The sequence below is a fragment of the Lotus japonicus genome, chromosome 5, assembly GCF_012489685.1.
Source record: "Lotus japonicus ecotype B-129 chromosome 5, LjGifu_v1.2".
Taxonomy (NCBI): Eukaryota; Viridiplantae; Streptophyta; class Magnoliopsida; order Fabales; family Fabaceae; genus Lotus; species Lotus japonicus.
Genome location: NC_080045.1, coordinates 30788212 through 30804354, shown reverse-complemented (window position 1 = coordinate 30804354; position 16143 = coordinate 30788212). Strand labels below are relative to the sequence as shown.

Genomic DNA, 16143 nt, shown 5'->3' with positions numbered 1-16143 from the left:
GCTATAGATTGGATCGGATTGGTTCTGATTTGAATTTAGTCAAAAATCCATTGGATAACAAAATCATAAAACCGATGAGATCGGATCGGATGATTTTTCTCCTCAAAACCGATCCAATCCAATCCGCGAACACCCCTAGTGGCCAGTATGACATTTGATGCAAAATTTTTAGAGAAATTTAATTTGATTATCTTTACAATTTAAGAGACAAAGCCTTTTTTTTTAAGGAAAATAATACGTTATTAACCTGTAGAGCAGGGTCCATGCTGACGTGTAAGAGTATTTCCACGGTATGCCATTTCATTGGACGAGTGACGGCATAACGCGGTTTCTCTCTCTCTCTCTCTTTCTTTCTTCTTTTTTTCTCCTTCCTTACTCTCCAAGACACAACACAAAACCCTCATAAACCGATTTCACCCCCTCTCTCCGTGTTTTTTTTTAATGCATTACCTTCACTGATCAATCATATTCAAATTCAACCCATCTTCTTCAGAATTTCTGGTTCCATGGACACTTCTGAACAACTCGATTGGGAGGCTTTCCTGGAATTCGAAGTCGATGATTTTTTCATGGACGCTCCTCCTCCTTCTCTCGCCGTCGGTTCCTCGCCGGATCCCGTTCTGTCGGAGATCGAGAATCTGCTTATGGACGACGAACCCGCTGTCCTTCCGTCGGAGTCCGAAGACTACGACAAGCTTCTGGCGGAGATTCTAGCCGAGCCGCACCCTCACTCCGACAATAGCAGAGTCGAGCCACCAACTCCAGAAGAGGCTTCCAATGAAACCGTCTCCAAGAAGCAAATTAGGTAAATTAATTGAACAGGATTCAGTGTAGTATGCTATCAAATATATTATAGATTATTTATTTATTTTCTTTCAATTTTTTATTCCACACATAGTTAGATGTAGGTAGTTGCAGGATATGACAATGGTCTTTGTAATGTTGTGCTATCGAACAAACATCAATAATGTATATAAATTAATTTACTTAAGGTTAAACTGAGAAATTGGATTCTGAAAGGGTACAATAATCAGTTTACTTATTTATTTATAGTTAGAAGTTGTGGGAAACAAATGATAGCTCAAGTGGTAAGAGCTAGGGGACATATGAGTTGGGTGGGGAGATCCAGGGATTGATCCCTGGAGGGTGCAATTTATCTTTCCGGATTTGGTTGTGTATTGTTCTTGTTTTGAAAACGAATTTGATGGGGCCTGTTATATGATTATGGTTTTAAAGAGTTGTGTCCAACCGCGAATTTCAGGCAAATGAGGAATAGGGATTCTGCTGTGAAATCAAGAGAGAGGAAGAAGCTGTATGTGAAAAACCTTGAGATGAAGAGTAGGTATTATGAAGGGGAATGCAGAAGACTGGCTCATTTGCTCCAGTGCTGCTATGCTGAGAATAGCGCGTTGCGGCTTTGTTTGCAATCGCGTGGCGCATTTGGTGCTTCCATGACCATGCAGGAGTCTGCTGTGCTCTTGTTGGGTAAGGCTTGCGATTACGAATCATATTCCCTCTCTGCATCTCATTTTATTGTCTTTGCGGTTCTGTTTTGGGCATCGTATTTCAGTGGCTAAAATAATCTGTAAGATAACAGTAAGCTGATTAATTTTGTTTCATGATTGCATTGTTTGGTTGTCTAGCCTAACAACTTTGGATGTTTTCTTAAATGAATCTTTTTGCAAATGCTTAACAATTTTATCTGTTGGCTTCATCAGAGCTTTATGAGTTATATGACCTTATCTTCAGTCTCCAAAGTTGTTATGAATATATCCATCCTAACATGATATTGATATTGATATTACCCATTGGGGGTACCAGGATCTTTTAGAGATAATAAGCTTTTCATAGATGCTAACTATTCCTTTTCCTTGTCAGTTTTATCACTTTCATGGTTTCTTCTTAATTATTTGTGGACCTCATCTTCATATCATCTTTAGGCATTTTGATGAAAGTCTTCCTCTACCTACCTCCTTTTGCTAAATTCTAGATTTTTGGCTTATACAAAATTCAGAACATAAAAGCATGCAAATTGTGAAACACAAGATGAGTTGCTTTTAGTGTGCTAAACTGAGAGTCATTTTGAGATGTCAACAAAGAATGTTCAATTCGAATGTGACCATTATTTGTTGAGGAAGTTTTATGAAGCTGCCTAATGGAATTAATGTTAAATAGATTATCATTTGCTTTCAAATATTGACCGTTTTCATGTTCCAGAATCCCTGCTGCTGGGTTCCCTGCTGTGGTTCATGGGCACCATGTGCCAACTCAGTCTACCCCTGATACTGTGGTTAACAGTGGTACTTCTAAGAGAAAACATGGAACAGAAAGACCTAAGAAGGGTGGCTCGAAAAGGGCCAGGAAGTAAGATCTCTGAGTATTTCCTGATGGAATCGTTTGTTAGGAGTAGAAGATGCCGAGCTTCAAGAACCAAGATGAAATTTGATTTTTTTAATGTTCTATAACTTCTGAGGGTGGTCTTTCAGGTTTTCTATTCATTCTTTCTTTCTCTTTCTTTGTCTCCGTGTTTTAGTGTCCTTTTGGATAGGGTCGTGATCAGAAAATATGTCAAAAAGAACTAGTTTAAGTGTGTTGTTGATATGCATTGCTAGCTGCTATGGCCTTTTAACTTGTCACAAAACAACAATATGCTGAAGTGCTCCTATTCAACACATGGCACTCCAAAACTTTTTGAGTCAGAACTTTTTGTTTGTATATCTTAGAGTCGGTTTCTTGGATTATGCTCTTTTGATATTCATAAGCATGCTTTGATCAACTTATTTTTCTTCAAAATCAATTCCAGCACTTCAAAATTACTTTCAAAAACTTCTCCCTATAATTGATTTTGACTTAAAATTAACTACAGGATGGTTTTCAAATATGCTACAAAGAGCAAACGAATGATATGTCTCCACCATTGATTTAATTTTAAATGTATTTTATTATAAGATGTGTAAGATGGAGTTGCTAAAATGAAGGTCCATCATGGTCCACCATGTAAACTTCTAGAATATTTGTAACTTTGATTGAGCACCTAAATAATGGATTTGGATCTTCTCCCGCCCTTATTCCCTTCAGCATTATCCCGCAAGTGTTGTGGTCGTTGGATAAAACTTAGAGCCCATGTAAAATTTGTAGAGGACGGAGAGAATATTTTAAAAATAATTTGGGATTGATTTTAAAGCCACCGACATGCATTTTCATGCCACCGGGATACTAAAGATACTCTTCCATTCACATATACAAAGTGCAGAAAATTACTTTTTCACTTCACTATGTTTTGCATACTAAAGTGAAGTGAATTTTTTTGTCCACAATTATAAGTGCGGAATAAAAATTAATCATCCGCATTTACAAGTGCGGTAACCTTTTTTAAGTTGCTTTGTAAGAAGTTGGTTGATTTTTTTTTTTTTTGGTTAAACATGAAGGGCAAAGCCCCAGAACAAAAAGAAACTACAACGATGTAGGACTAGAGGAGAAATCCTCAGGCGAATCCAACAACAAAAGGTTGCGGCACTCTCCAATTGGTTGCTCCAGGTAGTGTATTCCAAACGGGCAACCTTTTTTAAGTTGCTTTGTAAGAAGTTGGTTGATTTTTTTTTTTTTGGTTAAACATGAAGGGCAAAGCCCCAGAACAAAAAGAAACTACAACGATGTAGGACTAGAGGAGAAATCCTCAGGCGAATCCAACAACAAAAGGTTGCGGCACTCTCCAATTGGTTGCTCCAGGTAGTGTATTCCAAACGGGCACTCAAGTGCAACATGAGCTAGATAATCAGCAATAGCATTGCCCTCTATGTAGACATGACAGAATTTTATGTTCCCATGGTCATCTCGCATTCGAAGAATCTGCTGAATAACCTCAGCATACTGGTCATTAGAAGTTTGTACCTCTCAAGAATGACTGGTCTGCGAAGTACTCAGCAACTGAACCACTTCCAAAGAGTCTGACTCTATAATTACTCGACGCATATCCACGCCCATCACCATCTCCATTGCAGTAGACACCGCTAGCAGCTCTGCCAGGAAGCTATTCTGGAACGCTATACTGTATAACTAGCCATTTTTTCACAGTACTGTATGACTAGCCTTTTTTTTTTCAGACCTTTGAATAACAAAACATAAAACGTACACCGCACTGAGGAATGCAAAATTACAAATGGAACAAAAATAGAAATACCTTATGCAAACTTAAGTGCGATTTTTTTTACCGCACATATAAGTGTGGATATTTTCAAAAAAAATAAAAAAAGGAGTGACACTAAAATGAAAGGGGACGACATTAAAACTAATTCCCGGTAAGGAGAAAATAGGGAAGGAGAGAGTTTTTTAATAATAAAATTGTTAATAAATTAAATTTATGGATGAATATTTAATTTTAAATTTTTGTATCTATTCAACTTATTTAGTCCTTTTTTAAGGTACATTTGATCCATTTGTTTCTTTCTAAACAGTGCAATGGATTTCAAAATATTATGAATGCGCAATTATCCATCAACTTAATTTTAGTTTGTACCTTTCAAAAAAAAAAAATAGTTTGTAACTAGTGAAATGCACGGGCGCTACTTTTCCAGATACATTTATAATAGTTATTTTAAGTTTCTAATAGTTAAATCTTTTTTTAAAATACTAAAGTTGCTTTCACTAACACCATCTACCAGAACGTGAGGTCGGCTTATCAAAGTAAAAAAAATGAGAACGTGAGGTCGTCTTTCTTTCCGGACGTTATACGACCGCCTTAAAGCCTTAAAGACGGAAAAAGGGAGGAGCAGTTATCTATGTAATTACAGTCTTTGTTGGTCGTTGTTTCGGTCGAGTACTCTCTTTTCTTTGCTTTGTTCAATAGAGTCTTACCAAACAAGACTGACTTTTGACCAACCCGCAAAGGGTTGTGAACTTGGACCAGGTACGAAGAATGAATCTATATATGTGTACGGGTACGGAAGTTGCTGGTCAGCGACCGCTTAACTGTTCAAGCGCAATACAATAGTGGTTGGTTTTTATTCGACAAGGTAGAATGCTTGGTCGAAGGTCCAGTATAGTAGGTAGCATGTGTGTTTGTTTTGGCTCCTGAGCGAGAACAAGAAATAGGCCATGCACCATTCTTGTTGTTATGTAGATGAACCTTGACTTGAGATTCATCCAATGGAACCCACACTCAAACAAAGGAGGACCACAAGCTCGGGGCTCGACGAAACATGCAATATCAGCATTAAGACACTTCTTCGGGTTAGCAGTGAAAGAAAGAGCCCGACTCGACTTTTAATAGAAATTCATTTCCAAGTTTTCTTTCATATCCACAACCCATTAATTGGTGGTGGACTCAAATCTAATAAGAGAATTGGGATTTCTAATGGAAAAAAAAACATGAATAATTAGATGATTTTTTTTTGTTGTCTATGCAAACAATTCCGATATTGGGATTGAATATTTACACTATTAGACTTATCTGATCTAGAAACTTTATTTAATATAGGAAAAGTTTGTGAGAACAAACCCTCTCTAGAATTAAAATTTATAAAAAAAATTATGTTGGAACAATACTTTTAACTATTAATATATTTCTACTTTGGTGTTATTAAAAAATAATTGAAGTATTTGTGCTGAATTATGAAATAATTACAATGAAATTATTTTAAATCTTTTCTTCTAATAATTTAAATGTTGACTGATAGTTATGTAGAATGTCCATTTAAGTGTTAATTTTTATTTTATCTTTTTATATTAGTAAAATAATATCAAGATATTAATTTTTTTCCCTAACGATTCAAGCGACATATCCTTATTATTTACCAAAGACACAACTTTTTCAGTAGGTCCTCCAACTTTTCCTAAGCCACCCATCAATAGCACCAACCCACGGGGCAAAATGATGTTGTTCTCACACTCAGAATTTACCAGAGACACAACAACCGCAAAATCTTTCTCCACCACCACTTATAAATAACCTTTCTCCTAAGCCACCTGAAATGTAGTAAGAAAAGCTCAAAACTCATAAGAGAGAACACTAGAAGACCTCAAGTTCCTACAAAACCCAACCAGCCAAGCACTTACCTCATCCCTACACATTCCGCCACAAGCAGCAAGCCTATCATCAAACCTCACTGACCCATCCACATTAAATTTCACTCGTCCATGGGGTGGGAAATCCCAGCCAATCAGAACTTGCTTATACATATGAGGCTTCGGGCTCACCACCCTACTGACCTCCAACTTAGGGTAACATGCAACAATCAAGTACCAACCCAAACAACTACTAGGCACAAAATCATCCCTAGAAAACACCAACTTGCTCCTAGCCTTCCAAATGATCCAAGTTATAGCCCCTGACACCAATCATCCCCTAAGCAAACACCCTCCCGATTGCAAATTCCACAACACCCAATCACTAACTCCCAAACTAAAAAAACCCGGCCCACCTTGTCTCCCCCTAAACGCCAACCGCCAAACAGGTTTGACATTGGCACAATCCCTCAGCAAATGCAACACGGTTTCAGGCTAGACCCTACTCAAAGGGAAAATATGAGAATCAGTAAAGTGGGAACTCATTCTACTCTGGTTTGTCCACAACCCATTACTAACAACCTTCCAAAGAAAAGCTCTAATCTTCTGAGGCCCTTCCCAAGTCCAGATTTGCTTCCATAACCCATTCCCAACAGAACCATCTACACTTGTCACTAGCTGATAGGCACTCCTAGTGGAGAAACAACCATTACTAGAATCGGCCCAAGTTGGCACATTAGGACCCCTTCCTTCATCATAGGGAACCATACTAACCATCTCCATCAACACCTCCTCAGGGAGAAGATGCTGGAACAAAAATAGTTTCCAACCCTCCTTAGCACAAAGGAAGAAAACAAGTAACTCTAGCAACTCCAACGAAACTGGTTGAATGCTAACCTCAACCAATAGAATCCTAGAAAAAAGCCACCTATCCAACCAAAACTGCGTTTCTAACCCATTACCAACATTCCATCTCAACCCCCTTAAGCATATCCCCCCAAGTATTCATATAATCCCCCTCCAAATATGGGACTCAAAATGACTCTCATGACTCGGGGAACCAGGCCAACACCACACTAATGTGAATTAGTTTTTTACACAAATTTCTTTTATAGAATTATCAATAAGCGTTTACATAGTAGTTAATTTTAATCACCGTCGAATGATTTTTTTATTTATTTAAAATTTCACTGATGACCACAAAGAATTGTCTTTTATCCCTGTCTTCTACCGCTTCCACCAGCTCAACGCAATCAGAGTCACATTCCAGGGAACGGTAGCCTCGGGTCCAAGCTAAGGACATACCATCGCGAAGAGCCACTTTCTCTACCGTAAAAGCATTACCACCCATGGCGTGGAAAGCAAACCCTAGGAGCCACTCCCCCTTGTCATTCTGAAATAACTCAATAAGCCACCACTCCCTATGCGACTATCTTGGTCCTGATAGCTCCTGTCGATGTTTAACTTCACTATGCCTGGTGCTGGTGGTTTCCAGTGAGGACCCAGCAAACGAGTCATGATCTTTTTTCTAGTTACATAGAAAAATTACATGGCATGATCTACATGGTAAAAACATTCTTTAAGTAATAAAAAATAATGTATAAAATAAATTATTTAAATTTGAATTATTTGATTGTACAAAAAAATTAAATTATTCTACAAGAAAATTGAATGCTTTATTTTTCTTTTTTTGAAAATGAATGCTTTATTTTTCATTAATTAAATTATTTGAATTGTGAAAAACTTCTAGTATAAATGATTTAGTTTTTTGGTAGATGTATTAATGATTTAGTTGAATTTGTTTTAGGTGTTATCTGAAAAGTAAAAACATATATTTTATGATCTAGAAAAAATTGATTGTACATATTTGAATAAATTAATAATCTAAATGAGTCAAATATTTTAAAAAATGAATAAAAAATGAAAAATAAAATATCTCTAATGGTGACACGTGACATTTTTTTTATAGGGAAAAGTAAAAAGAAAACAGAAAAGCTACGTGGCTATCAGATCCCTAGCCAAGATGGGATCAAGCTGAGAATGAGGGTCTCTAAATGAAGGGTAACACATTGAAGGTCTGCCTCCAAACCAATAAGACAATCAACTGCATCATTAGCACTCCTCAAAATATGCTCAAGCTGAACATTCCATGGACGGTGAAGGAGGCTCCAAATTTCAGATGCCAACTCGTGATACTGGAAGCGATCATCACGCAAGGTGTTCACAATCTTAAGACAATCTACCTCACAAATAGCCTCACGAAGATTAAGCTCCCACATAAAAAAAGGGCCACTACGCAAAGTCAAAATCTCAGCCTTCAAAGGATCCCCTCCCCACCGCTGCTACCCTCTACGAAACCGCCAATCCACTCACTAGAGGCTCCGTGGATGATACCAGCCATGCCTATTCAATGACTCACTGAACACACCATTCATGTTCAATTTACACGCTCCTGACGGAGGGACACGCAAGCAAACATGACCAAGCCCATGCCTTGCGACGCTGTCCTCCACCGACTGCAACCAAGCATAATCTCTTTGCTCTTGTAGAATCCAACGAACAACAAACTCAACGCTCCAATCATTGTCTCCAAGAACTGCATTATTCCTCCACCGCCATTAGCCCCAAAGAGCTGTCAACCTGCCACAAACAAGGACAAATTCAAACCAAGGACCTGCGCTATAACCCACTCCTGAGCGCCCCTAGTCAAGAATCGAGGCCAGGACCAAGCATTCAAATGGATCACACCGCATGCGAGAATGGACAATATTGCAAGCAATGCATGCTATCTTCCACCGGGTGAGAGCACTGGGAACACCCTGGAAAAGAGGCAAGCCTGCAATGAAATCTGTGTGTTAACTTGCAAAGCATCATGGACAATAAACCAGATGAAAAACCGAACTTTCTCCAAGTGACACGTGACATTGACAAACCTTTAAATTTTTTTGTTAAAAGTTCTAGACATCTGCTTAATCAACATCCCTGCATATTATATATTTTAAAATTTTAATCATGAATTAATTTTTTTCCTAAAGAATTTTAAAGTAATCAAAACATGATAAAATAGTTTTTTTTTGAATGAAAAAAAATATATTTGAAAAGGATAAAATAGTAACTATTGTTAAATAAATAACTATTTATAGAGTTAAATATGTTTTTCGTCCCTGGACTTTCAGCAAGTGCTGGTTTTCGTCCCTTGCCGACGTAAAAGCAGATTTTAGCCCTTGAACATAAGGAAAATAGCTGGTTTTCGTCCCCGCCGGAGTGGTGGCGTTGACCACCGTCTCCACATGTACTGGTGAGCTTACGTGGTCCTTCCACGTCAATTATGAGGCTGAGGTGGATTTTTTTTTCTTTTTTCATTTGTTTTTTTTTTCAATTTCATATCATAATTAATTTATTCTTTTTCTTTTTAAAATACAAAAAAATTAAGTAAAATTAATTAACATAAATAAACAGAAATACTTAAATCCTCATCTTCTTATCACCAGTTTAAAAAAAATTAAACTTTTCTTATCTTCAAGAGATCTTCATCTTCATGAGAGACATACACACTGACTGAAGAAAACGTTCTAAAAAACTTCCTCTCTTCATCTTCTTCTTCTTCTTCTTCTTCTTCTACTTCTTCTTCTTCTTCAAGTGTTTTCCTTGTTTCCAAACCCAGAAATTAACCAAATCCCAAACACCCCAAACCCAAAAAATCCAAACCCATAAACCTAAGATGTAGAAGAGGAACAAAAGCTAATATCCCTACATTCTTCATTCTCTTTCAACCTAGATATTTCTTCTCCATCAAAACCTCTAGTCCCCTACCACAAACCTCAAATTTATTTACTCAAAAAAACCCCAACCGTAATCCCCACCCAACCCATAACCAAGAACCCCCACCCAAAACCTGGAACCAAAAACTAAGAACCCAGAAACCAGATCTTGGCTTGCTAACATGCCCCACCCCACCGCAACTCCCCACCCTCAGCACTTGCAACCCCAATCCAACCTAGAAATCTCAACCAATCAGCATCACACGTATCAACACCCAAACCCTCCACCCCCACCTCAGCCTCACCCAGATTGAACCATCCCCAACCCTGCCAAACCCAAATCGAGCCACCCCAACACATAGCCACCACCCTCAACCCCAACCCACACAGATTGAGCCACCCCGACACCACCGAACCCAACAACCAGTGGAACAAGCAGAGAAAAAATCAAGAAAAACCCCTGAAGAAACAGAAAGTTCAGAGCTTTGACTTCGTATTGAAGAACAAACATGGACTGGCCACTGTTTCCTTGTTCTTTATCTTTTTTGCTATCCCAGATCTGGAGCTTATTTTTCTTCCAAACCCAGAAGAAAAGGCGGTGTTGGCTAGTGGTTGGTGTTGGTGGCTCGCTAATGGAGTTGTTGTGGTGGTGGGTGCTAGGGTTGGGAGTGGTGAAGAAGAAAAGGAGGAAGAAGAAGAGGAGAGAGGATGGAGAGGAAGTGATTCTAATCTGATGAACCTAATGGTGATTTTGTTTTTCTGTTTTTTAATTACTTTTTTTTGTTTTAAAAAGAAAAGAATAAATAAATTATAATATGAAATTGAAAAAAAAACAAATGAAAAAAGAAAGAAAAAACCACCTCATCTGCCACGTAAGCTCGCCGGTACATGTGGCCACGGTAGTCAGCACCACCACTCCGACAGGGATGAAAACCAGCTATTTTCGTTATGTTCAAGGGTTAAAATCAGCTTTTACGCCGGCGAGGGACGAAAACCAACACTCGCTGAAAGTCCAGGGACGAAAAACATATTTAACCCCTTTTTATAATGTTATGAAACTCAGCATCTCTCTTGACTCTTGAGACTTGGAAAATGTGGCTATTGTGTTAACTCAACACAACACCCCTTTGTATTAATTAATAAAGCAAGTAATTTTAACTAAGTCAATTGAGATTGACGTTGGAGTAAAATGTTTGAACTTGGGAATCGCCGTCTGTCTAGCTAAGAAGAAATCGGCGACGGAAGTTTCAATCCAATAATCATTTTCACTTTTAACACAACTAAACTTACAAACAGACACGCACGCACTCTATCAAATTCCAAACCCCATTTTTTCCTCTTTCCGCTTCGACCAGGTGCCTTTCTTCTCTCAACTGGTTTTTTACTTATATCTTATTTTTTCTGTCAATTTATGTCTTCAAATCTATGAATGATGTTTCTGTTCTTTGTCTATTCTGGTTCTTTTGCTGGGGTTTCGTTCTGTTTTTGAACCAATTTATGCTTCTGCTTTTCTTTTCTTTTTTTGGCATTTTTTTTTCCTTTTGCATTTGCTATCGGATACCATCTTTGTAAGCATAGTGCATACATAGTAAACACATGAAATTCAAGTTGGTTTATGTTGGAAATAGTTGTGCTTCCTTGCCTATTTTTATCTGATGATGTATAATTAATTTCTCTTAAGCTTGGTTTAGTATTTACTTTATTATTTTTTCTTTTGTTATTGATACCATTACTTTGCTAAGTAAACAACATGCTCGTGTAAGACGATGGTGTTTCACTGCTGTTTTGATTTATTTGTTTTGCTAACAATCTCTGGAGTATATCATTTTTGTTCAGCTTTGTTTGTTATATGGGTTCTAATTAGTATTAACTTCAAAATGATAGGAATTCATGCAATCATGGATGTGAAAACAAAGAGGAGAACTGTGATTGAAAATGGTGATGCAGGGGAGGATAAGGTTCTAGCTACTTTGATTGCAAATAGGGATGATGTTGGTCCTCTTGTCAGGCATGCCTTCGAAACGGGTCGGCCAGAGGGGTTCCTTCACCAGATGAGTTACGTGGTTAAGAAAAAGGAAGCTGAAATCGAGGAGATGTGCAAGACCCATTACGAGGAATTCATCCTTGCAGTTGATGAGCTTCGCGGTGTGTTGGTTGATGCTGAGGAGCTAAAGAGAGAGCTCCATCGTGACAATCTTAAGTTGCAGGAGGTTGGCAGCACCCTGCTTGTCCGGCTTGAAGAGCTTCTTGAAACTTATTCTATTAAGAAGAATCTTACTGAAGCTATGAATATGTCAAAGAACTGTATACAGGTGTTAGAGCTTTGTGTCAAGTGTAACAGTCACATTTCTGAAGGCCAGTTTTATCCTGCATTGAAAACTTTGGATTTACTTGAGAAAACTTACATGCAGAGTATTCCAGCACAGGCTCTCAAAAGGGCCATAGAGACGAGAATTCCTGCAGTGAAGTTGCACATTGAGAAGAAAGTTTGCAGTGAAGTTAATGAATGGATGGTCCAAATTAGGAGTTCTGCTAAAAATATTGGGGAAACAGCGATTGGTCTTACTGCAACAGCTCGTCAAAGGGATGACGACATGCTTGAACAGCAGAGGAAGGCTGAGGAGCAAAGTATTTCAGGAGTAGGGGACCTGGCTTACACTTTGGATGTTGAACAATTTGATGAAGATTCTGTTTTGAAGTTTGATCTTACACCTCTTTATCGTGCTTCTCATATTCATTATTGTCTGGGTATCCGAGAGAAGTTTCGTGAATATTACTACACTAATAGACTATTGCAATTGAATTCAGACCTGGAAATATCTTCAACACAGCCTTTTGTTGAGTCATACCAGACATTTTTTGCTCAAATGGCTGGATTCTTCATAGTCGAGGATAGAGTCCTGAGAACTGCTGGGGGCCTACTGTTACCTGATCAAGTCGAAACAATGTGGGAGACAGCTGTTGCTAAAATGACGTCTGTTCTGGAGGAACAGTTCTCCGCTATGGAGTCGGCCACTCATCTTCTCTTGGTGAAGCATTATGTCACTCTACTTGCGTCTACTCTTAGACAATATGGATATGAGATAAGCACACTTCTTGATGTGCTTGATAGCAGCCATGGCAAGTACCACCAGCTTCTTTTGGATGAATGTCGGCAACAAATTGTTGATGTTCTTGGCAATGACTCATATGACCAAATGATAATGAAAAAGGAAACTGACTATGAGAATTGTATTCTGTCATTTAATCTTCAAACATCAGATATTATGCCAGCTTTTCCATATGTTGCACCATTCTCCTCCATGGTACCCGATGCCTGTCGCATTGTGAGATCCTTTATCAAAGGCTCTGTTGATTACTTGTCTTATGGGATACACACGAATTTCTTTGATCTTGTGAGGAAGTATTTGGACAAGTTCTTGATTGACGTATTAAATGTAACATTACTTGATACAATCAATAGTGGCACTGGCAACATCAGTGTGCCTCAAGTCATGCAGATTTCTGCCAATATAGCTGTCCTGGAAAGAGCTTGTGATTTTTTTCTCCGACATGTGGTCCAACTGTGTGGCTTGCCCGTCCGATCAGTTGAAAGGCCCGAAGCTACTTTAACTGCTAAGGTGGTTTTGAAGACATCCAGAGAAGCAGCTTATATTGCCCTGCTGAATCTGGTGAGCACAAAAATAGAGGAGTTTATGACTCTTACTGAAAGCATTAGTTGGACTTCAGAGGAGACAAATGAGAAAGGAAATGACTACATACATGAAGTGATCATTTACCTTGATTCTATTTTGTCCCCAGCACAACAAATTTTACCCTTGGATGCTATGTACAAAGTCGGTTCTGGTATTTTTGAGCATATTTCCAATACCATAGTGGCTGCTTTTGCTAGCGATAGCGTCAAAAGGTTCAATGCAAGTGCTGTGATAAATATTGAATATGATCTACAGATCATAGAGAATTTTGCAGAAGAAAGGTTCTATTCTGCTGGTTTGGGTGAAATTTACAATGAGGGTAGTTTTAAGAGCTGCTTCATCGAAGCACGGCAACTAATTAATCTTTTGCTAAGTAGTCAACCTGACAATTTTATGAATCCTGTTATAAGGGAGAAGAGTTATTATGCATTGGATTACAAGAAGGTGGCTGCTATCTGTGACAAATTCAAGGATTCCGCAGATGGGATCTTTGGAAGCCTTGCCCATAAAAATGCAAAGCAAAGTGCGAGAAAGAAATCAATGGACGTGCTAAAAAAGCGGCTTAAGGATTTCAATTGATAAGACTTTGAATTATTCTTTCACAGGAAGTAGGGTGTAACTGAGGTGTTCTTTTTCGTGGACTGTGGATGTTTTAACTTCAGAATGAACCGTGTTTTATACATTGTTCTGAGTTGTTTGGCCTTAAAGATTTGTTCTCCCTTTATTCTGTTTATATAGCTCATCTGAATGAATTAATCATGGAAAATTGCTTCGCCACTGCACACAGTCACATGTTCATTACCACACCACTTGTATTAAGCACTTCGGGGCTAATTATCTAGTTTGCAGCTATCTCCTTTGAATGTTCTTTCATACTTGTCATTCTAGCTTAGCAGTTCCTAGTCACCATTCAATATATATGTTGGCACATATTATCACTGATACTGGCATTAGACTAATATTTTTGCTACAATTTAGGTCCATTGTTAAGGAGAATTAGGTATGAGTAAGTTGACATGAATGTTAATTTGCTGCATAATTGAACCATAATTGTTTGTTAATAGATTGCATGCATAATGGACATATTATATGAACTGTGATGCAATAAAAGGACAATGATGCAATACCTATAAGCATTGTCCACAAATCCTTCAGGGGCTCTATTAGCAAACCACATACAAGCAACTGCATGAGAACATGGGATTCCAGTTAAGTCCCATCTCCTGCAAGCACAGAACCTTCTTTCCAAATCAACCACATATTTGTCAGAATCCCAACAAGCTTCAAAGAAGGTAACATGTCCATTACCACACCAGATGGCACACCATTTGTCAGAGTATTTCGTGGACAATTCAAGCTTTTGCTGCATGATGGGGCAAATTCCATTCCTCCACCTGAGCATAAGATCCCTTTGCTTCACAATTCTGTTATTCAGATTAAACTTCAAGCCCTCCAACAGAGAAATTATTGGCTTCTTCCTGTGCTCCAGTATAACCCGATTGAAAGGTTCACACATGTTATTCACTTGCAGATCACAGCAAGTGTCTGTGCTAAAGTGTGCTCCTGACCACATCTTTGGTGGAAGCTCCATCATCTTCTTCCAGGCATCCTCATTAAGTAGCTTTAAAGCATCAATTGCTTTTTTTCCATTCTGGAATGGTGCTTGCCCTAGCAGCACTCCACAGAGCAACCTTAATATCTGAACCAGGGTACCTCTTCCTAAAGTTCCCGTAGAGATGCTTGACACAAATCTTGTGCTCCACATCTCATATAGATCCTGTAATGTATGCACCAGTCCCTACACATATAAATAAATCAGTCAAAGCAATTAACATACATAAACAAAGGATAGAAAGTAACCTTTTGCTTGTCTGAAATGAATGCCCACTTTTTCTTCTCAACACTGTCCAAATTGACAAGGAGGTTTACAAACTAACTCCAAGGTTCTTTGGTTTCAGCCTCCACAACAACAAAAGCAATGGGAAACATTTGGTTGTTTCCATCCTTCCCACAACAGACAACAATTGTCCTCCATACAACTCTTTCAGAAAGCACCTATCTAGCCCAATTAAGGGCCTACATGTACTTGCAAAGGCATTTTTAGTGGCAGAGAAGCACACATAAATCCTTTCAAATAGTGGCCCATGCACTCCCATTGTTCTTTTTATTATAACAGTGCTCTCATGGTTGCTCCTCACCAACTCAACAACATAATTCCTCAAGTGTGTGTATTGGTCAGTGCATGCACCCTGAATCATCTCAATAGCTTTCATTTTTTATCTATATGCCTTATGTCTGCTGATAAGGATCCCCACCTTGTCCTAGCTTCCTCAACCAAACCATACACCTTCATGTCATGTGTGTGCCTCAAATTAGGCATAAATTTCCTTGCCAGCCATAGTCTCCTTGCCTGGCTGTTTGTAGAAGTCATGCAACAAGTATGCTCACAAGCAAAACCAACAAGTTGCCAATAGGGTCTAGTGGGGGTTTTGCTGATTCTCAAGTAAAAGGGACATTGTTTCTCAGATGTAAGTAAATAACACAAGAAGGGGGGGGGGTTGAATAGTGTTCTTTAAAACTTAGTTTTTCTAAAAGAATATATGTTTTTGAAAACTTTTCGTAAACGTTTAGTGCAGCGGAAATGTAAGCAGAGTTATCAGACGATCATCACACACAGATTTATA

At 38.4% G+C, this 16143-nt stretch overlaps 3 protein-coding genes across 3 annotated transcripts; 2 read left to right on the top strand and 1 right to left on the bottom strand.

Moving 5' to 3' along the window:
* Positions 1-368: 368 nt before the first annotated feature.
* Positions 369-2741, top strand: LOC130718870 (bZIP transcription factor 60). Its single transcript, XM_057569498.1, has 3 exons — positions 369-805; positions 1262-1485; positions 2218-2741. Exons 1-3 carry the CDS (start codon positions 507-509, stop codon positions 2463-2465), a joined length of 771 nt encoding a protein of 256 aa, XP_057425481.1. The 5' UTR covers positions 369-506; the 3' UTR covers positions 2466-2741.
* An 8170-nt stretch (positions 2742-10911) lies between these two features.
* On the top strand, positions 10912-14192 carry LOC130718042 (exocyst complex component SEC15A-like). Its single transcript, XM_057568486.1, has 2 exons — positions 10912-11119; positions 11649-14192. The coding sequence occupies exon 2, from the start codon at positions 11663-11665 to the stop codon at positions 14036-14038; it is 2376 nt and encodes a 791-aa protein (XP_057424469.1). The 5' UTR covers positions 10912-11119; positions 11649-11662; the 3' UTR covers positions 14039-14192.
* A 324-nt stretch (positions 14193-14516) lies between these two features.
* On the bottom strand, positions 14517-15732 carry LOC130719432 (uncharacterized). The gene is made up of 2 exons (XM_057570061.1): positions 15397-15732; positions 14517-15257 (listed from the first exon to the last, which is right to left on the bottom strand). Exons 1-2 carry the CDS (start codon positions 15730-15732, stop codon positions 14517-14519), a joined length of 1077 nt encoding a protein of 358 aa, XP_057426044.1.
* Positions 15733-16143: the final 411 nt, after the last annotated feature.

What these genes read in the sequence shown, in the direction of transcription:
- LOC130718870 (XM_057569498.1), top strand. Translation starts at nt 507, where the DNA reads ATGGACACTTCTGAACAACTCGATTGGGAGGCTTTCCTGGAATTCGAA. An exon ending in GTCTCCAAGAAGCAAATTAG is followed by an intron (nt 806 to 1,261) that starts GTAAATTAATTG and finishes CGCGAATTTCAG; the next exon opens with GCAAATGAGGAATAGGGATT. An exon ending in GTCTGCTGTGCTCTTGTTGG is followed by an intron (nt 1,486 to 2,217) that starts GTAAGGCTTGCG and finishes TTCATGTTCCAG; the next exon opens with AATCCCTGCTGCTGGGTTCC.
- LOC130718042 (XM_057568486.1), top strand. Translation starts at nt 11,663, where the DNA reads ATGGATGTGAAAACAAAGAGGAGAACTGTGATTGAAAATGGTGATGCA.
- LOC130719432 (XM_057570061.1), bottom strand. Translation starts at nt 15,732, where the DNA reads ATGAAAGCTATTGAGATGATTCAGGGTGCATGCACTGACCAATACACA. An exon ending in TGAAACCAAAGAACCTTGGA is followed by an intron (nt 15,258 to 15,396) that starts GTTAGTTTGTAA and finishes TTATATGTGTAG; the next exon opens with GGACTGGTGCATACATTACA.